Here is a 27,414-nt window from a genome sequence, read left to right as displayed (position 1 = left end):
GTCTACAGTGGACCAGACCCTGCCCCGCTGTAGCTGGCCTCTGGTTAGAGTCCACCCTCTGAACACTTCCGCCCTGTGATAAACGCTTCTGTCCTCTAGACACCAGGCTAAGAGCAAGGGGCGGGTGAAGCCCCCCTGAGAAATACCAAGGTGCCACTCTTTTACGTCCTGTAGGGAGGGGAGAACCATCCAGGGCTCTGAGTCTGCCTTTCCTGAGACCATGCACAGGTTGCTGTGATACACACTCTTGGCGGCTACCTCAGTGACCCCACCTCCTCCTGTTTTGTCTCTTTCCACTGTGGAGGGTGGAAATCCAGGTGTTTAATTTTCCCAACCTCCCTCGTAGCTAGTTCTGGCTAAGTGACCCAATTCTGGCCAATGACACAACATCACAAACCTGCAAGGGTCTCTTGGGAAAGTTTGGCTTCCCTCCAAAGGCAGAGGCAAGAGAGAAGAACTATCTGGAACCATTCTTGTTCCTTATGGGAACCTTGGTGCCATGGCTTCAACCGAGGCCACCCTGTGGGGACAGTGTGATGGCTAATTTTCTGTATCAACTTGACTGGGTCACGGGGTGCCCAGATATCTGGTTAAACATCATTCTGGGTGTGTCTGTGAGGATGTTTCTGGATGAGATGATGAATCATCCCTAAAATGGGGGAACAGTAAAACCCCCATGTCCCTGAATGTCCCCTTTCCGTTCCCCAAAATCCAGCCAAGTTAAAAAGAATCCATGAGAACCAGCGAGCCTGAGCCAGAGTCACATCCGTATTATCCTGAAGAACACTGCTTCCTCTGTGCGTTCTGGAAACGAGGGCGGTGGGTGTCATCTGCAGAATACTTCCTGGCATGTGGCAGGACAGCTGCTCCTTGGGATGCTGGTCACACGAGCAGGCTGACGCTAAACATGTCACAGCTTCTGCAGCCCGACAGAGAAGACCCCGCTCTGAGTGGGGACTGGGGTGGGATGGAGGGCGCTGTGGAAAGGACACGTGCCTCTTGTCCAGCCGGCGGCCGCTGGACAAAGCACGTGAGGGACGGAGGCCGGGCCTGGGAAGCACCTGGGGACGGAGGTGCCCTCTGCTCGGCCTGTCACCACTGAATTCTCCTGGGAGCAGTCACGCATCCCTGGTGAGCTTTCCCCAGTAAGTCACGTCTGTCACGCTCCCTCCAGGCACATTCTTTGGCCTTTCCATCCCGTCCGCTGCCTGGAACAACTGGGCTGTGTAGGTGGGAGCTGAGCCTTTGAATCTGCAGATGGAGAGAAGCAGATTCCCCTCCCCAGGATGGAGAGGCCTCGTCCAGTTAGTTGGAGGCCTGAGTAGAATGGAAACAGAGCATGGAAGCATCCACTCTCTGCCTGACTCTCTCCAAGGGGCAGAGCAAGTGTCCTCCTCTGCCTCTGGATCTGGGCTCAGGCTGGACTTACCCCGTGGGCTGTTCTGTCTCTCAGGCCGTTGGACGCAGATTACTATATCAGACTTTCCTGGGCCTCCAGCCTTCTTCTCAGCCTCCATGATCCTGTGAGCCAATTCCTTCTTCTTAATTTATATGGAGATTTACATATCTGTCTGTCTGTCTGTCTCTCTATCATGTATCCCTATGGGTTTTTCTTCTCTGGAGAACCCAGGCGGACACAGACCGCACATGTCAATCAGTGATATGCTAAGGATGGACAGTCAGCCAGAAGCCCCCAGGATACCTGGCAGCAAATCCCCTCACGGCGCCCAACCTGGAAACACCAGCCTCTTGTTACGTCACCAAAAGAAATGTCTTTATGTCCTGTCCCGTACCTGTCAGACTTTCTGTTTCTTGTGGTGGAAAGCGTTCCTGGCCCACGCACTCATCTTACCTCTCTGAGCCTCATTTCCTCTGTGACACAATGAGGGGACAATGAGGGGACAATGAGGGGAAGAGAACAGCCTTCCTGGATACCAGCGAGCACTCGCAAGTGCCTGAGGGAGGGGCTCAGGGGGAGGCGGGGGAGTTGGGGCTGGAGGGCAGGGCCAGGTGCCTGGCTGGGGCCCAGGTCTCTGTGTACACAGTTCATAACCTGCCCAGGGACAGCAGGCCTCAGAACAGCACGGGACTGAGCCCTTCTCCATGAGGCCTTAGAATGGTACTTAGCTCTTCAAAAAGTGCTCCATAAATGCTAACTGTAACTAAGAATTTGATGTGGATCAAGACCCCTGGGAGTACAGGGACTAGCTCAGGACATACACACACACCCCAAGATGACACTGGGACTTTAAAGATGCACATTTATGATGAACCAGAAGAAGGATTCTTGTGTTTCTTTAATTCTAGGCGAAAGCAAATGTAGAGATGAGCAGCTGTTGATTGGATCGCCTTCAGGGAAGGCTCAGCTCAACGTCAGGTGACCAGACCACACTAGGACGACGGTCAAAGAAGCTAGGCATTTTAGGGGTGACCTTGGAATTTGAAAAATCTTAATATAAGACAGCAGAAGATAATGCTTTGTAGCATGTTGTTATGGTCTTTAAAGCATTTTTTAAGAACATGTTTCGGTAGCTGAAGATGGGCAGCATGCCTTTGTTCTATTTGCTTATTTTTCGGCGGTGCTGAGGTTCAGACCCCGTGCCTCAGATGTGCAAGGCAAGCACTCTGCCACTGAGCGACAGCCCCAGCCCCAGTCACCAAGCGGTGGCTCAGAAACCCCACCTTCCTGGGGGGCAGCCCCTTCTCCTAGTTTAGGTTGTTTTCAACAAATGAATTTCTCCCTCTGGGCCTTGGGCGGCAGGAACTGTCTGGCAGAGAACTCTTTCCGGCTCTCTGGCCCTCCAGGCTCTCTTGGGTCCGGTAGGTGGTGAAGGACCCGCTTCTGTCCTCTCTTGGCCCAGGCTACCTGCCTCATTGCTGAGCCCTGAGAATGTGAGAGCCTGACCCTGGTGGCCACAGGGGGAGAGAGGCACGCCAGACGCCACGCAGCAGGTTTTGGAAGCATCGATTCCCAAAGCACAAACCCTCTTCTCCTGGGTTTCGGGGGCGCCTCCTCAGGAAGCCCCCCTCCTGCACACAGGAGCCAGGATGCTCTCCAGATGCTGCTGGGGGCCGGATCTGGCCTTCCTGAGGCTGCACACGCTCAGTCGGGACGGTCACACAATTCAGCACTGAGGAGGCTCCCAGGATGCCCTGCGAGGCAGGGGTTAGAGGCCTGCATCCTCCCCGGCCTCCCCACCTTCAGAATCCCCACCTACAGAAACAGCAGCCGCGGAGCGTCAGACCTGAGTTCAGAGAGCCAAGGACACACTGGAGCCGGGCTCCCAGGCGGAGGTCCTGACTCAGCCCTGCCAGCCCTTCAGCTCAGGCAGGTCACATTCAGGTTCCGTGACTCAGGTTCCTTTTGGAAAATGAAGATAATAATAGCACTTATTTCACTGAGCGTTAAGAGGACTTTACTGAATTCAGGGAAAATGCCTGATATTCGCCTCGCATGCGAGGAGTTTCAGCTATGCCTACGATCTGTCCTGTGATGTCTTTAACCTGCCTGCCCCTCAGTTCCCTCCTCAATGTAATGAGGAGAATTATACATGTCCAGAGGCTACTCCTTTTTCTTTGGAAACCCCATCACGCTGGTAATTCCTCACATGATGTCTGTCCACATATTGATGCTGCCTGTGCCTGCAGAGGAAATCAAGTCCCTGTTTGCTGAAGTCTCCCGAGGCTTAGGAGAGTACCTGACATGCAGTAGTTGCTCAATAAACATTCATTAAATGAAGGAAGATAGGCAGTCCACTTTAAGAAAATGATAAATTCTCTGTGTGTGTCTGTCTCTCCATCTCAGAGAGGGAGGGATTTAGGTTGTCATGAAAGGGGATTATTGTCCTGGTTTAGTCCTCACTTTCTCTGTGACCATAGGCAAGCAGCTGACCTCTCTGAGTTTCTGTCTTTACCTGTTAAATGGCGAGAGTGGACTGACCTGCATTTCCTGGCAAGCTATGGTCTGTGTTCAGTGCTGTGCCTGGCGCCTCCCAGAGCCAATGCACTATGAAGACGATAACTCTTAACATTTATTGAGCACTTACTGTGTGCCAGGCACTATGCTAAGAGCTTTACTCATTGTTATGGTTTAACTATTAGGTATCCCCCAAAAGCTCATGCGTGAGACGATGCAAGAAGGTTTAGAGGTGAAATGACTGGGTTATGATCACCTTGACCCAATCACTGTGGTCTTCCCTGTGGTCGCTGGGTGGTGACGGTAGGCAGGTAGGGAGGGTGTGGCTGGAGGAGGCCGGTCCTGGGGGGAATGTCTTTGTGGTTTCTATGCTGTGGGTTGAGCTCTCTGCTTCCTGGTGCCAGGTCCCCAGTTGCTCTCCTCTGCCAAACACGTCTGCCATGATGCTCTGCCTTATCTCAGGCCCCAAAGAATGGCATTGGCCACCTAGGGACAGAGACCTCTGAAACCACAAGCCCCAAATAAACCTCTCCTCCTCCCATGGTCTTGTTGGGCCTTTTGGTCACAGCAGAGTAAAAGCCGTGAGATGCTTCCTCCGTAGCCGTGGTCTTGAAGTGGGGCTGAGGAGGAGTCTTGGCAGGCAGAGGCAGAATTGGAGAAGCGAGACCGTACTCAGAGCACGCTTCTGTAAGACGGAGCAGACGCTATGCCTGTCGAGGAAGGAGTGTGTCCTGGGAGCTTGTCCTGATGGAGAATATGGGCCACCTCCGGCCCTCCATATGCTTTACCCGGCACAGCTGAGTCTATCCAGCTTAAGTGGAAATAAGAGTCCTACAGCTTAATATAAAATCAGATAAGTACGTTTCTAAAAAAACAAAAAAACTCAGAAAGCCCTAAAACAACAGACTAACACAGGCCTGGCATGAAAATCCGTTGCCTGTCCTGGCCCGGACACTAAGTAGCCAGAGCCCTTAGACCAGTCAGTTTCCCCTCGCTGCTAGAACAAGGAGGATGGACTGGACGACTCTTGAGGCCGTTCAGCTAAGCGATTCTGAGAGAGAGTGACCAACCAACCCCAGCCCCCGTGGAACATTCCCTACAGGTGGACGTGAGGCAAGAGAGGGCTGGCACGGAGCAGGGCCTGAGCGGCCAATCTCGATCAGTTCAGATCCTCATCCTGAGCAGATGCTCCTCCGTTTGTCAGTCCTGATGGGATCCCTGACACCCTGATCCCTGCCAAGTTCTAGACAAACTTACTGGGAAAACTTCTATTCATGCTTCAAAATCCATTGCAAACGACCCAGTCATTTGTTCATTCAGTAAAGATTGAGTATCTACAACAAGCTGGGGTTCTTCTAAAGGATGGAGCAGTAAACAACCACCAAACAATTCAGGCCTTATGCATTGGGATGAGAACAGCTTTTTCTAACCAACCCATCCTTTGCACAGAGGTCTAACGGTGGCCCTACTGTTTCAACATACATCAATGTCCCTACTGGACTATAAGCTCTATGGTGGCGAGAGCTGTTTGTACCCCCCACTTCCTCCCTAGGTCCCTGGCGTGACACCTGGTAGACAACAGGCACTCAATGCGTTTTTCTTTCCCTGAGAACACAAAGACCTGGGTGTGTATTGCTCCCCATCACAGACAGCTCACTGAAATGCACTCAGTCTGGTCTCTGGGCAGGACTCCGGCCAGCACTTTCCTCCTTAGATTCTGAGATGGCGCATTTGATTATTGGCTGACTCTCTGCTCCTTGCGCGTTAGGCCAAGTTACAGGAGGGCAGCGAACCAGGCCTGTCTGGTTTCCTGAGTTAGCAACAGCCTGGGACACGTGTGTTGAGCACAGAGACCTCAGAAATGCCAGTTGAAAGAACAGCATCTGGAGGGCAAAGCAGGTCACACACTGTGGTCCTTGGTGCCAAACCATCTGGTTGAGGACAGGAACCCCGGTGGATGTCCATGCTTAGAAGGCACTTACGAACGTGAGGTTGGCCTTCAAATATGGCAACGAGTTCTTGAACTTGGACTAACATTTTGCTGAGAGTGACCACGGGCTGCACTCTTGGTTTCGATAAGGGTTGGAAAGCAGGCTGTGGAGCCAGTGAGATCGGGGTTCAGATCTCAGTTGTACGACTTACTGGTGGAGTCTGTGGGGGATTTGCAACACACCTGAACATCACTTTCCTCACTGGGAACATAAGCATTGGCCAGTGCACGGCCAGGGCATGGAGCCTGGCTTTTAGCTGATGCTTCATCAATGTTAGCACTTATTCTTTTCTGTCACTGAGGAAATTCATTTCCTTCCTCACAGGCTCAGGCAGCATTCCTTAGCCTCGGTGGGCCCTTCCCTTCTCACAGAGCTCACACCCATTCCCTCTCCGAGGGCCTGTCTTAATGACCAGCCACACAGGCTGGCTTCAGCCATGAATCATTTTTGACCACTGCTTTTATTAGGCTTGATGCACACCACATCCTATGCAGAGTGCTTTGCAGATTTTAGTTCCTTGGTCTCCAGAACAACCCTCTGAAGTCAGCTATCATTGTACAGATGGGGAAACGGAGGCCATCGAGATTACAGGCTTAAGGGCATAAAACTTGAAAGTAGAGCTGCCAGGATTCGGACCCAGTACAGTCTAGCTCCAGATGGTATTTGGAGACCCAAGGGCCACGTTGCCTTCAAATGCTAATTGACCATGGGCTGAGCTGGAGCAAGCCCTGCATGCCAAGCTAATGCCCTGGCAGGCTCCTGCCTGGAAAAGACAGACCAGCTCCCCGGGGAGCACACATTCAGGAGGCTGGGGGTGGGGCGGAAGTCCTGCAACTGCACCGTCCTTTGCTTTGCACCTACTATGTTCTTGGCCCGGGGCCAGGACTGAGACCGGGTGAGATTAATGACAGTGACTCTGCTGGATGTCCTGCTGTGGCAGACATCATCTCTCTTGATCCTCCGCACAAGTCTCAGACACAAACAGGCCTCATTTCCTTCGTTCAAAGATGGGTCATGGAAGAGACTTGCTCCAAGTTACGAAGTGTGGCAGTGACCAGGTACTCCTTGGCTTTCAGCCCGAGGGCCCGGCCGGACTACATTTCCCAGCGGTCCCTGCGGCTGGGTGTGGCCATGTACCTGGCTCCTGGCCAATCGGATGAGTGGAATGTTAGGGGTCGAGGTGGACGCTCTGCCAGGAATGGCCTGTGTGCATCCTCCCAAGTGTCCTCTGTCTCCCTGTCTCTCTGCTGGCCCGCAGATACAGGCAGGCTGCTCTGAGGACTGAGGGGTGAGGGGGTGTGAGGTGGAAGGGGCCTGGCTGGACCCCAGAGCAACTAATTCCGCATTAAGCCAACTGCTGAAGGCCACGCTCAACTCTTAAGTGGTACATAGGTTTCTTTTTAAGTCACCTTCCCTCCCTCCCTCCTCCTCCTCCTCCTCCTCCTTCTTCTTCTCTCTCTCTCTCTCTCTTTCTCCCCCTCTCCTTCCCTCTCCCTCTCTCTCTCTCTCTCTCTCTCTCTCTCTCTCTCTCTCTCTCTCTCTCTCTCTCTCTCCCCTCCCCTCCCTCCACCCCGTCCTTCCTTCTCACAACAGCCATCCTTTCCTGACATACAGAACAAAGGCAGGACCTGGGTTTTAGAGCCATTTTGCTTGCACCTGGGATATTGTCCTTTTTTCTTTTTGGTGGTGGGAGGCCCTTCTTCCAAACAAGCAGAATAAGCCACTTATGCATGTAGGATCTTTGAATTTTGCAAAACCCTTGGCTCAGGAATGAGACAATTTCTTCCTTCCATTCCACGAAACCCTGGGCTGTGTCTCTTGCCCGCTGTGAAATGTTTTCAGGGAGGGTAAGGTATCTGGGCCAGCCATGGTTCTGGTACCGTTAGTCCACCCTTCTCAACTAGTTCAGGGAGAACACAAAGTCCCAGTGTCCCAAGGTGTCCTGTGTATCTCTCCTGTCCATCTACAGTGGTCAGAATTTAAGGGTTGGCAAGTTATGTACCACTCCTGGGAGAAGCAGGAGTTTGTGTGTTCTGAGGTTCCATTGGGGGCCCCAGTTGCAAGCCACTTTCCCTCCAGATCTTCTGGTTTGTCGTGTTAGATCACAGGGTGGAATTAGGTGAACTTGGAGTTTCTACTCTCACAAATGAAATCAGTGTTTTGAATGTTGGGGGGCCTTTCCACATTAATCCATTTAGTCAGGAAATGAAGGGGGATGCAGATGAGTTATTTTTTTTTCAAAAGTAGAAGAAAAATTGGAATTCCCCACCAGGTGGTTTTCCTATAGTCACTGTTCAATAGTACAGTGCTGTGCTACTGCCACCTGAGCTGACAACCTAAGAACCACATACACCCAACTAAGACAGATCCCAGAGTTGGGGGAGAACGTGGATGGTCAGGAAGAGAAGGCTGAGCAGAGGGCGGGTGGGGGAGCCTAATCTTCAGGCCCACTTCCAACCCCTGACTTTCCAGATCCTACCACCTCTGGACCCATGCTGTACACAGACACCACGGTGGGCTTTGCCTCCGGCAGGCCACGCTGCTCTCTCATGCTCTGCCAGGGGGCTCGAGTCTCCTGGTGAAAGAAGAGTGAGTCCAAGAGGCCGTGGAGGCGAAGTCACCTAGTTCCAGAGCCATGGGTGGAAGCAGGCCGTGTGGCTGGGGAGCCCCTGCCCCCTGCTCTGCCTCTGTCCCCCTGTGTCCAGCTGCATGCACTTCCCAGGTCTTGCAGGAGACACTGTGGCTGGTCCTCTAGGGCTTCCTGCCCTTGGACAGTTGGAATCCCTACCAGAGTTCGCACACTCACTGAGGGTGCAAGGGGCTTGGTGCCCTCAGCAGAGCCCTGTGTTCTCACAGGGAAGCCTGAGACGGGAGGACCCGCGGTTTGCACAGCTGCAGGCCCTGGGGAAAGGCCCTCAGCAGCCGGGACCCACAGACCCCCACCCGGAGGCAGAGCAGAGCCTCCTCCAAGGACCCCACAGGAAGGAGCTGGTCTGGTTTTTCTCAGGACGCTCAGGCCTCGAGAACCAAGGACCAGGGACTTCTCAGGGTATGTGCGCACCTGGGGGCTCTGCATCCTGTGGACTTGGCATGTTGAAAAAGGGGATCCTCAGGCCGCTAGCAGAAGGACTCCAGATCCAGGGAGTGGGAACAGTCACCTGTATTTAAACAAGCTCTTCCGGTCTAAGAACTGGATCCCTCTTCTCAGGAACTGTTCTAAACAGTTCTTCCCCTGATGCCCCACTCATTTTTCACCATTTTGCCTATCAGTGACCCTTAAACCCCCCCGGGAGGATAATACAAGTGTTAATATTAATCATTATGTTTAATCATTATGTAGCCCAGATTCTTCCAAGCTCTTTAGATACATCAAGTCATTTAAAATCCTCACATCCCCTTATAAGGTGGATACTGTCATTAGCCTAGAATTACATATAAAGAAGTGAGGCACAGAGAAGCTAAGAAACTTTACAAAGTCACACAGTAAGTAGTTGGGCCAGAATGTAGAAGCAGCTGCCTTTGTGAAGGATGGTGGTGCCCCGAGAACCTATGACTCCTGAGCTTGGGCTCACAAACCCTGTAGGGGCTCCATTCATTGAAGACCCACGTGTCAGCACAGGTGTGGCACTTCCATGCATCCAGCATCATTAATTGAATGTCTACGAGGTGCCAGGAATTGCTGTAAGTGTTGGCCAGACTGTGAGACGAATGAAGCTCTCACTTTGGGCACAACATTGAAGGGTTGGCAGTGTGTGCCAAAAAGTTTAGTAATCTACATAAATGATGTTTTACTGCAACATCTTCAAAAATCAGCAAGCTACACCTGTGGACTGGCACATATATACAGTTTACCAGCGGGGGATGAAGAACAAAATCATCAAAAACCCACGCACGGCCTAATGGAGCTCACACGAGTGACCTCAGCCTCTTCCCCAGGGCGACACTGATGTCATCACGGTGTCAGGCTCACTTTTTCTCCAAATGTAACCAATGACGACAGAGGCTGGCAGTCAGGCAGCATCCCGCACTGTTTCTTTCGGTGCCTCTTAAGCCTAACTTCCCCCCTCTCGGCCTCCCTCTAAGGAAGCCTCACGAAAGGAGAGCGCAGCTGTGCCCAGCCGCAGCAGCGCCCTTGGAAGGGCAGAACTGGAGCTGAACCGGCAGCCACTCCACCGGCCACGCTGCAAATCAGGTTCCATGGGGACCAGCTGCGCTTCCTCACGGAGGGACTGAGCATCTGTTTCAAGGGCAGAGTTGGAGGTGATGGCAGCGACCACGAGGGCCCCAGGCTGCGATCCATGGCCCTTGGGACCTTTAGAGAAGGGCCTGCCCTTGGCCACTGCACGGGGCTCAGAGGGTGAGGCTGTGCCCACAGTGGAACCCGGCGCGTGGGAACCCAGGCGCCTCCCTTCGCACTTTGACAGCAGACTCTACTTGGCCCCGCCCTCGCCCCGCCCTCGCCCCGCCCACCGGAACCACGCCCGCCTCTCAGGCCCCGCCCTCGCCCCGCCCACCGGGACCACGCCCCGTGCCTCAGGGCCCTCGCCCCGCCCCTCGGGACCACGCCCCTCCTCTCAGGCCCCGCCCCACCCCGCCCCTCGGGGATCAGCCTCAGTTGAGGCCAGGGAAGGCGCTCCTACCACCTGGGGCTCCCTGCGAAGTCCCATCTAACCCAGAGAGACAATCAGAGCCCATGTGGGGAGGTCCCTCCTGACAAACCACGCCTGCTTAATTTGCCACGGCCACCTTTGCCACGGCCACCGCCCCAAAGGCCTAGATGACTTGGTATTTAGAGGGTTTTTAGGATGTCTTAATGATCTCCGCGTCTAGAATTCTGCCCACCCCAACCTCGGGTCCCTCACTGGTTTCCATCACAGTGTGACACTCAGCTTAAACTGCTTTGCTCTTGGCCCTGAAGGGCAGCACCCTAGTCTTGGGACCTAGTCTTCATCCCAAGAGCGAGGGCTGGGGTGTGGGAGAAGCCTGGTTGAACCCCCCCCTCCTCCATCAGCTGTGTGACTTGGAGCAAGTGACTTCCCCACTCTGAACCCAGCTTCTCTATCTGTGCAGGGAGGGCCGGGGCAAGGGCTGCCCGGCAGGCTGTGAGCTCAGTGGTGGCTGTGGCTCCTTTATGATGACGATGGAGACCCTTTAAGAGAGCTGTCTGCTGCGAGACCCCCAATCCATTAGGCATGCTTTATCTTCTCGCTCCCAGAGTCTTGGATAAACAACGTCTTCATCCAGTTTTAAAAGACGCTCTAATTCCGCCCCACAATCTGCTGGCTGCCCCCAGATGAAATCTGGCCGGCCCTCGCCTGGCTGCCGGCCCCGGTTTCCGAACACTGTGGGTTCAGCATTTCTCAGCTGCATCCCATTAACACCCCCCACCGACCTTGCAGCCTCCCCTCCTCCGGGGCTCAGGGCTGAGGCTCACAGGGAGAGATGGAGCTGCCTTGGTGAAGGACGGTGGTGCCCGGGCTGTCTGCGGGGCTGGGGGCACCTGTCAGCGTTGGCAGGAGGGGGTGCCCCCAGGGCCCAGCAGACACTGGCCGTGTGCTCGGAGACTGGGAGAAGGCGCGTTGGAATGAGGGGCTCTGGGAAATGCGGGCAGGACGCATTCTCTGGGTTGCCACTGAGGGGAAAAAACAGGATCCCAGAGGAGACTCACAAAAACCACTGCCCTGGGAATCAGGAAGCAGCCCTGCGCTGGCACAGTCCCCAGCCCCGGGGCTGTGTGTCTGTGAGTGAGCTGCTGCCCTCTCTGAGGTGCATTTAACTTAACAGGTTAGCTGAGGCACCCCCCGCACCCCCCCCCCCAAACTCTTGCTTGGCTGCAGACTCATTTTTAAGAAAAATTTCTTCTTGGGATTTTGAAGTATAAACAGATGAACATAGAACAGTCTCTCTGGATGCAGTAGGTGAGGGGGACTGGGATCCTGCCCACTCGACAGTAAGTTGAAAGAGACCAGGAGGTACCCGGTGGAACAGGGCTCTAGAGCCATATCTAGGACACGATGGCTGCTCTGTGGAACGCCCTCCTTCCCCGGGCAGACTCCAGCCCTCCAGCTTCTGCTGCTGACAGTCATGGCGAGGATTTATTGAGCACCTGGTTTTGTGCCAGGGCTGGACTTTACTCATATGTTCTGAACTTTAATAGACAGTCCTGGTTCAATGACCAGCATCACCAATTTAGGAGCTCTGTGACCTTGCACAAGCCAGCTAACTAACCTCCCTGTGCTTCAGATTCTTCATCTGAAAAATAGATTGTTCAGAGGATTAAAGGAACGAATCCACACACAAGCATTTAGAACAACGACAGGAATATAGGAAATAATTGATGCAAGGCATTTTTTAAAATCATGACTGCCTGAATGCAGTCAATGCATCCTGTTCTTATCATCCAGTCATACCATCCTGTCCTTAGATGAGAGAGCTGAGACTCAGAGAGGTGAAGTGAGGGCCCCTGGGTCACACAGCTAACGAGCCATGGATCTGAATCCAAGTCTGCTCAACTGTACAGACTGTGGTCTGAACACCAAGCCTCGACAACTTTGCTGTTGATCTTAGCAGAGTCCTTGTCATAGTACTTTGCCTGAGGTGCTCCAAGTCTGGATACCAGGGTAATTAGTGCTGGTCTGGTCTGGACTCTGAGCATCTTAGGGAATGAAGATTCCCAACAGAGAGGAAGCATTTGGCTGTCAGAGACCACAGCTTCCAGGTATCTTTTCTCCAAGCCACATCCTTCCGCCTTTCCTGCTGATCTGTAAGATGTCTTTGTGCAAATTAAAAAAAGGGTAGAGGCAGCTCCAAGCTACTCCACAGGTGAGCAGAGACTAGCTGATTTCAGCTCCTATTTGGAGGGCACCATATGCCTTTGCACAGTGCCCAAACTGCACAACCTTACATGACGACCCTGACTCCTCTACCTCAATCCTTGGCGGGGAGAAATGCAGGAGGAGAATAATTTAGGCTTGATGGGAGACAGAATGGTCACAGCTTTGACCTCATGCATGCAGAGCTCTGAGTGAGGGGAAGGGGCAGCAGGCGGTGCAGTCAGGAAGCACATGGGAACCATGTAGTCACTTTATCTCTTTATGTTCCTTTTTCTCGGCGCCGAGGGTGGTCATAAAAGATGGCTGCATGGCTCTCCCCAGGGAGCTGAACAGGAGCCAAACCCTCATGTGGTGAACAAATGCCACAGTCGCTCAATTGCCGAGTCACCGCCGCGCCGTGTTAAAGTGGTGACAGCGTCTCCCTGAGTCCCGACCCCGAGGCGGACACTTGCCAGCCCACCCCGTGTCTCGTCACCCACGGCTGAGGTGACCACCCACCTGTTCTGGCACCAAGAAAGGCAGAGGTGTGGGCTGTGGGAAGGCCGGCCTCCGGCTCCAGCAGGACTGGGCCCCAGACCAACCCCACTCCCCCTGGTCTGTGGGACGCTGGGCAGGGGACTGGGCCTCTGGGAGCCTCAGCTCCACGTCTGTGAGAGGACCTCAGCACCCTGATCTCCCGGGGGAGGGGGAGCGTTAGAAGTGACACGCCCAGCGCCACCGCGGGAGACACAGGAGTGTGTGACGCAGGGGGGTGCCCCTCTGGGTCGCTTGACTGATCCCACGAGATGGGTGCAGACCCCGAGCCCCGGGCAGAACGGCTTCCCCCGGGGACACTGGAGCCGAGACCTGAAGGTGAGCGGGACCAGAGCTCTGGAGGCAGAGGGTGTGGGGTGGGAAGGGACAGGGAGTCAGTCGGGGTGGCCGAGAGAGGAGGGCGAGGGGGAGGGGGGCAGGTCCTGACCCCGGGGCCCTGTGGCCTGGGGCCCTGTGGCCTGGGGCCCGGGTCTGCAGGGAGGCGTGGGGGGCTGTAGCAGAAGGCATGGCAGGACCAAGGCAGAGTTTTAGGAATCCCCATCCAGGCCGCCCCTGGCTGTGTGGCCCCCAGAGGACTCACAGGAGACAGGACACGGAGAGTGACCCCTGGCGTGAACTAGGGGCGGTCCCCACGGGCCAGCACAGGTGACCAGGGGGCACAGGTCCTGGGGTGAGGGGGGGGCAGGCCGGGCAGGGGTGGGGCGGGGGCTTTCTGGAAACTCCCGACTTCCTGCTTGACTTTGCCTTGAACCTAAAAATGCTCCAGAATAGAAAGTCCATTCGTTAAAAAGAAACCCCAGAGAACCTCTCCCTGGCCGCGGGGCAGAACCGCTGCAGGTGGCAGAGGAGTGGAGGCCCGTGGGCCTGGCCTGGCCTCCTGCGGGCTCCTCGGGCGGCAGCTCACAGCAGCCCCCAGAGCACGGGTCTCTGCAGCTGGGCCTCGGGGTCAGGGGACAGAGGCGCAGCGTATGAGCAGGGCCTGGCGGGGAGCCCGGCCCAGGGCTGATGGGAAAGAGCAGCCACAATGCAGCCAGCGGAGGGAGAAGGTGTCAGGGACACAGGGCTCTTTGTGCGGGATGTGAGCATCCTGGGGGTGCGCTGTCGCAGGCCTCAGAGTCTGGCCCGAGGCAGATAAAAGTGCCAAACGTCTCACTGTTTCCTGTCAGGGGACAAGTGAGTGTCCCAGGTCCTCAGCTGCTGTTTCCTGCTTTGGGGACAGTAAGCAAGGAGATTGACTGAGTGTGGAGACCCCGCCCTCAGCCTGAGTGCTCCCTGGGGACCAGGTGGGTGGCTGTTAGTGGTATTTCGGATTTGCATCTGGGGAAACTGAGGCACAGAGAGACTCATCGGCCTGCTCAGTGTAAGTGACAGAATAGACTTAAGACAGGACCAGGAGATGGATACAGAGCTACCCGGGAGAGAGGAGGAGCGAGCACGGTCGGTCAGAAGGACGGAGCCCGCGGCAGGTGGGTCGTGACAAGGGACAGGGTCAGGGGGGAGCCGTCGGTCAGCCGTGGAGAGCGGGGCCTGGGACGCGCCGGCCTGGGTGAAATCCTGCCTCCTCTGCTTTTTGGGTGACTTGGGCAAGTTATTTAGCTACTCTGTGACCCAGTTTCCTCATCTGTATCGCAGGGATTGTGACAGGCCTGGTGACGTGGAGTTGTTTTGGGGACTGAGTGAGAAAATGCCTGAACTCGCTGGCGTATGGCATAGTGTGGTGATTTGTCCGGGCTCCGTATGTTTCCAGACAGGGAAGGCCGCGGCCCGGGAGTTTCTAAACGTGCATGGAGCCTCCGGCGAGGCCTGGGACTTAGGTGCACCACTGACCGCCACTTACCGAGCACCGTGCCGGGTGCTGAGCTGGTGGCTGCAAAGGTGAAAGGAACTGGACCTCTGCCCTCAGGGCTGTCCCTGTCAGGTGGGAAAGGTGGGCTCAAATGGAAAGGGTGGGAAGAGAAGGAAGGAGAGCGAGAGAGAGAGAAAGAAAGTCTATAGGAATCAGTGATTCACTTAGCCAAAACGGTACCGCCCACTCCAGGCACTGGGGCAGGAAATAGCCATGGCAACACCAGCAGGGTGGTCTCCCAGATTGAAGGAAAGGCACATGCCAAGGCCCTGTGGGGGAAATATACTTGACTTTGTAAAGACGGGCAGAACCGAGCACCCAGGGGCCACGGGAGGAGGCCAGGAGGAAGCAGAAGCCTGTGCCCGCGGGGCCCTGCAGAACACTGCGGCGCGGGGCACTCCACTCTGAGGGGGTGGCAGCCCCCAGAGGGCTTAAATGTGCCCCTGGCACGTGAGTGAGTTCTAGAGCAGTCTGTGGGCCCTGTAGGAAGGGCGGAGTGAAGGGGAGGTGGATAAACACGACTTAAATTCTTTGCCACTCCTTCCATTAAGAGGTAGGGGTCTCCTGAAATTCGCCCTGTTCCCACCTTTGCCCACTAGACTGTGCCGGAAGTGACACGGCGTGACTTCTGATATTGGCCCTTAAGATACCTGCAGCCTCTGCCTCTTCCTGTAACTCACCGTCTCAAAACCCAGCGGCCCTCACAGAATCCCGATGGCCTGGTGACCACGTGGCTGTGAAGAAGCCCCACAGCGACACAGAGAAAGACAGGGCTCTGGAGGAGCCCAGGGCACCAGACTGAGTGCTCGGACCTCCTGGCCCAGGCTCACCACCAGCCACTCATGCATCACTCTGGGCTAAAACTATGGAGACGGAAGAACGGCCCGCCAAGCCTCGCCCCAATTCCAGACCCACAGACTGAGAGCAAACAAACAAACAAAAAAATGGTTGCGGGTTTAGACCACTGAGATGTGGGGTCGTTTGTTACACAGCAATTACTAACTGAGACAAAGGGCAAGGGCAGAGGCGAACCAGTGGGGCGGTGCTGCAGAAATCCAGGTGGGAGAGAGGTAGAGAACCCAGGGCTGAGGGCACTGCAGATACGACAAGCCCTGCAGAAGGTAAGTGGCTGCATTCCAGAGAGCCAAGAAAGGCCAAAGGCTACAGAGATACTACTTATTAGCGAAATAAAGACACGTCCCAGGAAAAATGCCCATCTTAATAGAACATCTCTTCTCTATGCTATTCTGTTCTGTTCTATAGAACACTTGTTATTTATTATTTATCAAGCACATTCCAACATGCCACCTCGTGGCTCTGTCCACCGGTCTGTGGAGTGGGCCCTGCCATCCCTACTTTACAAATGAGGAAACTGGCTCAGAAAGGACCCAGTGAGTGGTCTAAAGCCCCAGGGCACATGGTCGAGGGAGACTTTGAACCTTTAACTCTTCTAGGTGAGTAGATTCCTTGTTGGGACACTTCCATTGCTAGATTGCCACATTTATTTTGATTTTTGATACTAGGGATGGAACCCAGGGGTGCTTTACCACTGAGCCACTACCTGGCTCTTTTTATTCTTCATTTTGAGACAGGGTCTCGTGAGGTCACTCAGGGCCTCTGTAGGTTGCCGAGCCTGGTTTTGAACTTGTGATCCTCCTGCCTCAGCCTCCCGAGCAGCTGTATTCAAGCGTGCACCACCAAGCCTGGCTGCACATTTACTCTAAACTAATACAACAAAGAAAGCAGCGTCTCATTCTGTCTTTCGTGGTCTGCCTGTGGTTCCATGGCTGGCGGGCCATGGCTTTTAAAGTGGGGGTCCTTGGATGCCCAGGATTGGAATCCCAGAGCCCGACAGCATGTGGACTCCTGGGTCTCACCCAGGAACCGTGTCTTTCCGGGAATGAGGCCTAAGCATCTGCATTTTTTAAAAGTAGGACCAGGGCTTCGTGATTTAGTCACGGTACAGATAGGTTTAAAAGTCACTGAAGCTGTGGCTCAGCAGGAGCCCGGGAAACAGTGGGTCATGATCAGATGAAGACAAAGGCAGTGGAATATCACTCAACATGAAAGGAGAATAAAATCATGGCATTTGCAGGTAGATGGATGGAGTTGGAGAATATCATGCTGAGTGAAGTCAGCCAGTCCCCCAAAACCCAAGGCCGCAAAGGGGAGGGAGGGGGCATGGGGGCAGGAAAGACGGTGGAATGAGGTGGACAGCATCACCCTAGGTACATGTGTGACTGCCCCTAGGTGGGACACTACATCGTGTACAACCAGAGAAATGTAAAGTTGTGCTGCAGTTGTGTACGATGAGTCAAGACACATCCTGCTGACATAGACGCCTAATTAGAATAAATAAATTAATCAGAAAATATTTAGAGAGAAAAATTTTAAAATATTTCAAAGATATTGAAAGATCAAAACTTCTGTTATCTTACGCAATAATACCTAAAATAAGGTGCATAATGGGTGATCTATTTTTTCCTAATACATAGTGAAATAAATAAATTTAATAAAAAAAAAATAATGAACCTGATCTGGGTTCCTCTGCTCCATCCCACCTGCCCAGGGACCCCAGGGGTCTTTCCCTCTGTCTCCCCCGCCCATGAGGGTTACCCCAGTTCCTGCAAGACAGAGGGGTGGGGACCCGTAGGAACGTCTGCTCAAAGAAACGCTGTTGTGTGTTGGAGGACCTGGGAGTCGGGAGGTGAGCTGTCACAAGGCCACACAGCCAGCCAGCAGGAGTCGGCAGCGGGACCCAGGGCCGCCTGCCACCAAGGCTCCTGTGTAGTACAGCGGGAGGCTGTGCCAACGGGGTCAGAGGTCAGTGTGCTGGAAGTCATGGCCGGATCTGGGCCCCTCCTCCACTGCCTTAGCTGCGTGACCTCAGGAGACGGTCCCTTGCTGCCGTCACGGGGCACAAAACCACCTGCTCTGGGAAGCGCCCGGTAGCCAGGAGCCTTTTAGTACAAAGTGGCCACTTCTGAGCGAGAAGAGGCCCAGAAGCCAAGGCCAGAAGGGTGACAGGACCTACTGTCAAGGCAGCAGCGGGTCCCAGGGCTGGGGACATTCTGGCTCTGGCCACGGCATTGGGAGGGTCGGTAGTGTGGGCAGGGTCGGGGCTCACTCAGGTCTATCCATCCCTGATTTCTGGGCATCAGGAGCAGTTCCCCCCACCGACCCGCGGCTGCTCCCTCCCCAGGGCAGTTGGCAGACCGGCCGCTGACTGCTGGGCAGCGGAGCCTGGCACTTCTCTCGGGGCGGACACTGTCCCTCTCTTGTACTGCTCTCTTCCCGTTCCCACGCCCCACCTCGGCCAGTCCCCAGGGATCCTGCTGTGGGCAGGGCACAGAGTGGATCAGGACGTGTCCCTCCAAGAGTGCTGGGCCCTGCACTGCCCCGGAGTGCCTGGCCTGGGGACCCAGACCCTGCCCCCTCCTGGGGACGGAGGGCGGGGGCCGGCACGCTGTTGGGAAGTCTGTGGCCGGTTCAAGCCACGGCCTGAGGTCTCTCGGCCGTGAGTTCTCACTGTGCAGAGCGGGGGGACTTTTATTCGTGGGGACAGTCGGCCAGCCGTGAATGCCTTCTGCGAGGATCCAGGCATCGTGCCAGGTGCTGGGGCTGCCATTCAGAAAAGCCGTCCTGAACTCGGTCCTCCGGCAGGATCAACCCAGGGGAGACGGAGCGCAAGGGCTGGGGCATCCCTCCTTCACTCAAGGGCGAGGTATCCAGGCCTCGGTAGGGGACAGACACCAGAGAACACCATGGGGACGCAGCAGGCTCCTGTCTACGGATGCTCATCCCAGAAAACAGTGCAGTGGACGAGATCCCCCGGCGGCTCTGCGCACGAACATCTCCGTCTCCGTGACATCCCCACCCTCCGGCGTGGCCCAACCCTGGGGACCTGGCCACGCTCATTTCAGGCAGCGATAAAAGCTTGAGGGAGAAACATCCTTGCAGCGGGAGAGCGGGTGGCATGGTCTGGTAAGGTCCCTCTGAGAGGGGACATTTGAGAGGAGGCCAGAGGTGAGGGGTCCCACCTGCAGGAGCATTTCAGGGAGAACCAGAAGCAGAGACCCTGTGCCCGCCCGACTCTGTTCGTGCACTTTAGACGCGCCTCGTCCGCAGAAGGACCCAGAGCCCCATCACAGAGGGGAAGCCAAGAGCAGAAACAGGGAGGGACGGATCTCAGGTGGCACAGCTCGGGCCCCACCCAGGGGGCTGCTCCACTTCTGCAGGTGGGCTCTTGGCCACGAAGCCGTGCCACCTACCTGGACAGGTCCTAGATGCTTTGTGAGCACGGAAGAGGGGCCCTGGACTCCCCCACCTTAGGGCAGAGAGGCAGAGAAGGAGCCGTGGAAGGACAACCTCGAGGTACCCAAGGACTGTGGGAGGCCAGGGAGCTGGTCTTTCCTCTTTTCCCTCCTCCAGCCCCCAAGCTGCCCCTCACCCGAGTGCAGGGACGCTCACAGGCAAGAGGGATGCTTCTTCTGCTCTGCTCTCTCTGCCTCAACGGAAGCCTCCTCTTCCAGGAAGCCTTCCCTGCTTGTCCCACCTCAAATACCAGCCGCGCCCTATCTCCTCTCTGCCTCACCCATTTCTCACCACCTGCCAACCCGCCTTTGGAACCCATGTCTGTTTTCTGCCACTTCAGTGTCAGTTCCACAGGGTCCACGGTCTGTTTCCTTCTCAGCTGGGTCCTCTGGGCCTGGAGCATGGTTAAGGAGTGAAGGGAAGGGAGAAGGAGAGGCTCGGTGGGCGTGGACCCCTTCAGGAGGCAGGGGAGGACATTTGCCAGGCGCTGCCTGGCACCCGGAATGTGCTCAATAAATACTTGTTGAATGAATGACTATCTGGAATTCGAAATTCAAAGTTGAGGATGCCCAGGGCAACGATGTGTGCAATCGAGAGTGAGGAATGTTATTTATGAAAAGAATATTTTTTAATGGGGTGTTTGAGAGTTCCCAGGGCAAAGGCTGGGGAAGGTCGAGGGCAGATCCTGGCTCAGGAGCTCAGAGTTGGGGATTTGGACCAGTCCCCCTCCCCCGGTCCCTGGGCCACGATCTGTCCATCTGTCCAGTGGCAACTCCCAGGAAACGCTTAAGGGGCTTTTCCGACTCTGGGTCTCTAGGATTTGGTAGAACATGCCCTCCTCCGGGACAAGCCCACGCCTCCACCTCTTGGCTGGAACATCGCCCCTGTAAACCCTTGGCCAGGGCGGCTGGCTCCTGGGGGCAGGAGGGGCAGACCTGGGAGTGTCCAATGCCGTCACTTGTGCCGAGTCCTCCAGCTCCGCCTCCCCCTCCTCCAGGCTCTCTGCTCTCTGGGGTCTGACCTTCTAATGAGCGGATTCCCATGATCAGTCTCGGCGGTTTGAACGGGTGCCTGCAATTTAGTGTTGCCCAATGCTGGAGACCGAGCGCCTGGCTTGTGTAATTAGATTGGGGCCTCATTAACGTCTGCCTCCCCGAGGGATTTCATCCTGAGCTCCTCCCGTCCTGTGTTCTAAGCCCATCTGCGTGGACATGGCTCCCCCCACCACCTCCCCTGTTTTAAAAATCACTCTGTTTGGAGCCAGGCTTGAGCTTGGGCCCAGAAAGGCCGCAGCTGCCCGCAGAGCACGGATTTCAACACCCCTGGGATGGCCTCTGTTCTTTCCCAAGAACCTGGCTGTCTGGCTGGCCCTTGGGCACCTTGAGTTGGCTAGCTGTGGCTCACCTGTGGCACAGAGAGTGGAGCTGGGAGGGCCGTCCATGCCATGGCTGCAAGTTCTGCTGATTTCACCGACTTGGGTGTACCGCTGGGTCATTGCAAAGCCCTCCCAGAATCCTCCCTGGTGAGAGGGGCTTGCAGACCTGTTCGCTGAGATCCCCTAAGTCATTCTCCTTTGGTGCCCCCCTGACCCCACTCCATTCTCTCCCTCTCTGCCCTGTTCTGGGTCCCAGGAGGCGATCCCTGTGGGCGGCATAACCCAGCTCTCCTGCCCACCCGCTCTGCCTGGCTTTGGCCTCCACAGGAGACTGCAGGTCAGAGGGAGGGAAGGGTCACACATTTCTTCCTAGGTCCCACCTGCCTCGGTGCCCTGACGTTGGAGGTATCAGGGCTTCCGCAGCTCCAGCTTCCACAGAGCAGCTCTCCTGCTCAGGTCGAGGTCAAACCTTCCAGATCAGCCTGTTACACGTCGGGGAATCCCGTATCCCACGTGCAGGAAGCGTCTTGCATTTTGCGTATTTTGGGATTTTGAAACATTTGCATAGACATATTGAGAGATCTTGGGGGACAGGACCCAAGTCTAAATACAAAATTCATTGATGCTTCATAGACACCTTAGACACACAGCCCAAAAGTCATTTCAAACACTAATTTTTTTTTTTTTTTGTAATTTTGTGCAAGAAACAGTTTCATGCTGGGGGATTCTCCACTTGCAGGGTAGCGTGGGCGCTCTAGAAATTCTGAATTTGGAAGCGGTTGGTTCGGGTTTTCGGAGTCTGGATGCTGGACTGTGATTCCTTCTCCCTCTTGTGCCTGCAGCCCCAGGGGTGGTAACGGTCTCCTGCGGTCGGCAGGTTCTGAGCGCCTCCTTTTCCCTTGGCCCCCCACATCCTTCAGTAAGTACCTCCTTGAAGTCCCCTTCCTTAAGCCATTTGGGGGTGACCTCTGCCTCCCACCTGGCTCCTGTCTGACACCATTCCTTGTTACTGGAAATGGTGTTGGGGACGTGGTCGGTCCTTAACTTGTGGACTGAACAGGCTTTTCACATTCAGCGTCTCGCGCAGCCCTTGCAAAAATGGTGGACGATGAGATTTTTTCTGGATAAACGAGTGAGAGTGATGGGTTTCTAAGTGAAGCAGCACACCCCTGCCGCGTCCTGGGTGACCTCCAGCGATGCCCCACCCTCTGCAGAGATTATGCCCAGGTTGGATCTGGAATGTTCCTCAAAGGCCCACGTATCAAACACTTGGTCCCCAGTCCCTGGCACTGCCGGAGGTGGTGGGACCTTCCTGGGTGGGGTCCAGTAGAAGGAAGTTAGGTCACGGGGGCGTGTCCCTGAAGGAGACATTGGGACCACCATCCCTCTTTCTCCTTTTGCTTTCTTGCCACCATGAGATGAACGGGTCTCCTCCACCACACCCTCCTGCCACGCTGCACTGTGCCCCCGCAGGCCCAGAGCAAAAGGGGCAAGAGATCCTGGACTCGGGAACCAAGACTAACCTTTCCTTCTTCTAAGGTGGTTGAGCGAGGGCATTGTGTCACAGTGACGGAAAGCTGACTAACAGCGTCTCCCCCCCTGCTACATTTTGAACAGAGACGCAGGGTCCATCATGCCAGCCTGGTGTGGGAGCAACAGGACCAGATGACATGGGGCAGACAGAGGGAGAGGCAAGGAGTTAAAGACACCTGAAAATTCACTTGGGATCCCATCAGGTTCAGACCCGATGCTGCCACTTTGTAAAAGTGTGCCTTGGTGCCAGCGATTTCATGATCCCCAGTGTAACTCGGTAGTTGGGTCTCGGTTTCTGCCTCTGCATAACGGGACTCTAGTAATAATTATTAGCCCTTAATTTAGTGATGACCCTGGTCCAGACGCTGTTGCGAACCCCTCATGTACACCATCTCGTCTCACCCTCACTCCGGCCCTCCGAGGAGGAGCTATCAGCATTCACATTTAGTAGTAAGAATCCCAGATCAGTCACTGTCACCGCCGCACGGCTGCTCTCTTAGGGGCGGATCTGGGAGGACCACCCAGACTCAGCTCTCACCACTGGGCCGTACTGCTTACTCTGCTGTTAGACCATCTTGTGAGGATGCGATAAGATCATGCTTCACATAAACACTGAGCTCAGACCTGGTGATCAGCTCTTCCCTCTTCCCCGCCCAGAGTCAGAGACCTGGATTCTCCCAGTGTCTTCCTCCCAATGGTTGCCGCATTGCACCCTGCCTTGGGCTCCTATGGGGAACTTATGCCCTTTACGGAGCCCTGGCTGTGACACTCTGCCCGGATACAGAGGCGGTGCTGCCCCAGGCTGCCACCCACAGGCTGTGGCCAGACTTGGACCCCGCTCTCCCACCGGCTGGACACCTGGGCTCCATGACCCTGCCGCAGTGTGTGGATCTCCTTATCTCCAAACTGGGGGTGTTGAAAGGAGAAATGACTTAATATATGTTAAGTGCTTGGAACGGAGCCTAGCATGGAGGGAACGCTGTAACAATGTTTGCTAAATACATAAAAGTCATGAGTTTTGTAGGTTCTATCCAAGCTGGCTTCAGCTAAAAGGGATTTTATTTTTTTGGCTCAAGTTTTGGGGATGAGTGAGATCCCAAGATCCAGAGTCTTGAGCAACCCCAATCAGGTCCTAGAGCCGCTCTCTGGCGGCTCTTCCCTTTGGCTTGGCTTCACCCTGGGCAGGTCATTCCCTCAAGGGGAGACAGAGCCACCAGCAGCTCCGAGGGCCACCTCCCCGGCTCAGCTGTCCCAGCAGAACTCACGGGCCCCTCATCCCGTCGCTGCACCTGAAGTCTTCTGAGGGATCCTGTTGGCCTGGCTTGAGTCCCAAGGTGAGAGTCTATCAGACTGAGTCTGTCACCTGTCACCAGCTGCACACACCACTCAGACCATGGCAGGGAGGGGGTGGCCCCCAGGGGACATCTCAGAGCCGCTTCCCAAAGCAGAAGGGCTGGACACGGAAGAGAACCAGGAGCACTCTGCTCTACCCCCATCCTGGACTCCTGTATTAGGGTTCTCCAGAGAAACGGGGGCCCCCGGATATATGTGAGAGGAGATTTGTGATGGAGCCTGGTGCCCGGGTGATGGAGACGGAGCAGTCCTACCACCTGCCGCCTGCAAGCTGGGGGCTCAGGGCAGCTGGAGACCTGGGAACCAGGGGCCGACTGTGCAATTCCCAGCTGAGGCCAGCACTGAGGGGCCGGGGGTGTGAGTGCTGGGGTGTCAAGACCAAGCAGCGGGAGCTCTGTGGTCCAAGGGCAGGAGAAAAGGATGCCTTAGGCCGGGAAGAGAGAGGTTTCCCTGTTTGGCTGGTGCCTGCCCGCGTGGGTGAGAACGGACCGTCTTTAGGCAGCCTACTGATTCAAACGTGAACCGCTTCCAGGAACACCCTCCACGCAGCGCTCCGGGACAGTGTGTTAGCAGCTCCCTGGGTCTTCCCCAGCTTAGTCAAGTCGATCGTGCTGTTTTCCTGGAAGGTTTTTCTCTTGGGCAAAACTGCAGAAGATCCAGGCCTGGCACATTTGGGGATGCTTTGGGGGCATTGTTGATAAAACACCAAAGTGTCTTAGGAAGAATATTGTGCAAGTGAAGACCAGGATCCACATTCGTACGTGGGAGACCACAGCGGCTTGCTAGGGCAAGTAGTCTATTTCCCCCAGGAAGAGTCTACTGATTCCTCACCTGCAGGACACAGTGGGATCAGACTGGGGGCCCCCTGGTGTGCATGCCTGGTTTTAGAAGTCTGGTTTTCTGAACCTCGGGCTGCCAGCCTTCACAGCCCTAGCTACTCAAAGCGTGGCCTTCCACCCATTGCATCAGAGAGCTCGTCCATGTCCGCATGGCTTAACTGGAGTCTGCAGGACCAGAAGCCTTCACCTCCCTGGGGGGCTCATGGGAAGTTCAGATCTCAGGCTCTACCTGAAGATCTGATGGACAGGAACCTGTATCATCGTCGTCATCGTCGTCATCATCATCATCACTGTTATTATTCTTTGCCCTTTAATAAGATCTCTAGGAGATTTGTCTGCACATTAAAATTCGAGAAGCGCTGCCGTATTTACAGTTCTCTAGGGCGCTTTAACAAAATGCTACTAACTTGACGGCTTAAAACAATTTATTCCCTCACAGGTCTGGGGGCCAGAAGTCCAGAATCAAAGCTTCCACAGATGTGGTTCCTTCCGAGGACCCTGAGGGAGACTGTGTTGCAGGACGGTCTCCTGCCCTCCGTGGCTGCAGGGGATCCTTGGCACCCCTTGGCTTCTAGATGGATCACTCCAGTCTCTGTCCCCATCATGACTGGGCCCCCATTTTTCTCTCCTTGTAAGGACACCGTCCTACTGAATCAAGGACCCACTGTGTTCCAGTAGGGCCTCATCCTGACTCACCACATCTGAAACGACCCTATTTCCAGATAAGGGCGCATTCTCAGGTACCAGGGGTTAGGACTTGAACCCATTATTTTGGGGGGGACAGACACAATTCAACATGCGACAAACTACCTTCAAAGTCTGCCATTCTTAAATACTGGGAGACGAGCTGATTAAGAAGTATCTGGAATATCTCGGTAAATTCATTTTTGTAAACAATATGGAAGTTCAGAAAGGAGTCGGTAGGCCTGGAATAAGACTGATTTTGTAAAGGGATTCTTGTGTCCAGACAGCCTATCCCAGAAGCATCCTCACCTGGCCTCAGAGCAAGGTCACCACAGGAACAAGCTGGGAATGTTTCCCATCTTGGCTGCCCAATTGGGGGAACTAATCTCACTCTCAGGAGTTCCACTGTGATTGGCCTGAAGTATTGCCTAGGCATCAAAATTCTGAACCAAGTCCCAGGTGCTTCTAATCTGCAACCAAATTTGAAATCTAATGGGATAGATAGTCTCATTTCCTCTATATTCCAAAGAAGGAGACTCCCAAATATATATTAGACTCCCAATTATATTACTGGGACATAAGTACAAAATATCGAATATGAGCACATACATACAGATCACTAAATAGTATTTTTTTTTTTACAGTTCTTGAGTGTGAGAAGAACAAGAATGTCTATATCTAGCATCATTCTCAAAAGTATCCCGTGATGGTGGACTTTGCTTAATTCTCCTGAAGTCTCATCAATTTTTAAGTCCTATTTAGCATACTTTTATTTGGTGCTGATGAACTCGATTATTATTTCTTCTCAGTAAATAAACCCCTTATCATGACATTACTTTCTTTCCCCTAGTAATTCATTTCACCTGGAAGTCTATTTCCCCCAATATTCATGTAGCTGCATTAGCTAGCTTTCTTTTTGCCTAGTAGTTATGTGAGGTATTTTCTCTGTTCTTTAACTTTCAAATTTTCTGTAATCTTACATTTTAAATTAATCTCTTGTATAGAATGGAGTCAGATTTTTAAAAATTTTCCATGGAAACCTTATTCTTTAATTTGATCATTTAGTTCATTTATATTTAATGTAATTATTAATGTACACTGGTGACCAAAATATTTTAAATACTCCTCTGCAGGGGTTGCAGTTCTCACAAGTGACCATGAGAGGGCGACTCCAGGAGATGCAGAGATACTCACAAGCCTAGAAGAAACTTGGGGAATCAGGTATTTGCTTTCTGGGGTTCTCTACTGCCTTTGAGGACACGGCTCCCCTACGAGTTCTGGACAAGAAAGGAGCAAGGGTATGGAATTTGGAAACAGGACTATGGTAGATTAGGGGACACAGCTGTTCCATGGCTATGCCTGTTGGTGGGGTGAGGGCAGTAGAAGATACCCAAAGGAGAGATCATTTACCAGCTTATATAAAAAACTGACATTTTAATAACTAGTCCTGCTGGATGAGAAGTTCAGAACATCATCCCTGCTGATAAGTTTGTGCTTAAGCCAACTCTCTTTTATTGCATTACATATTTGTAACATTTTTCTGTGTTGGTTTTGAAGCACTACATCCTATTTCTATTTCTAAATAATTACGCTAAAATGATCTCATGCGTCTTTAAATTTGCATCAGAGCCTATTATTAATCAACACACTGACGTTCTTCCCTGACAATAGAAGGGTCTCGGACCTGAATTCCTTCCACCCTCCCGGTCTCCTTTAACTCAGTGTTGTGTATTTTAACCTTTCATGTTTCTCAGATTCATAAGATCTTCCTGTTATTGTCCTTTGGAAGCATGGTTTTTAAACATTTTCCACCTCTTCACATCCTCTTATAGTTCTATGCTACCCGAGGGTCATTTTCCTTTGGCCTGAGGGACATACTTTAGAGTGACCCTAGCATGGGTCTCCTTTTGGTCTGTGAATGTTTGTATTTTGTCATCCTTCATAAAAGATGTTTTCCTGAGGACAGAGTCAATTTCTTTAAACACACTGAAGGTAAGTTTACTGTGACCCTCAGAAGCTCTCTGTCATACAATACAAGAAATATTTTTTCCTCTGACTACCATTAAGGTATTTTTCTCTATCTTTCCAAAGTTAGTTACATTGTGGTTCTAAAAGTACACACCATGAAATAGAATTCTTTTAAAAAATGTTAATGGTGCATTCTAATCCTATGTCACCACGGGATTATTTCGTACG

The 27,414-nt window shown here is 53.8% G+C and overlaps 1 protein-coding gene across 2 annotated transcripts in view; it reads right to left on the bottom strand.

The window, feature by feature from the left end:
- The window catches only part of Syn3 (synapsin III), a 378,592-nt gene that overhangs the window by 285,767 nt on the left and 65,411 nt on the right, over positions 1 to 27,414 (bottom strand). Inside the window, exon 4 of one of the 2 annotated variants that reach the window (XM_026396711.2) lies at positions 23,190 to 23,192. The exons of the other annotated variant lie outside the window; for it this stretch is intronic. Coding sequence (XP_026252496.2) covers positions 23,190 to 23,192 — 3 coding nt within the window. The remainder of the gene's footprint in view (positions 1 to 23,189; positions 23,193 to 27,414) is intronic. 2 annotated transcript variants of the gene reach the window in all.

The sequence above is a fragment of the Urocitellus parryii genome, chromosome 5 (assembly GCF_045843805.1).
Source record: "Urocitellus parryii isolate mUroPar1 chromosome 5, mUroPar1.hap1, whole genome shotgun sequence".
Classification (NCBI taxonomy): Eukaryota; Metazoa; Chordata; class Mammalia; order Rodentia; family Sciuridae; genus Urocitellus; species Urocitellus parryii.
This window is presented reverse-complemented; position numbering and strand designations above follow the sequence as displayed.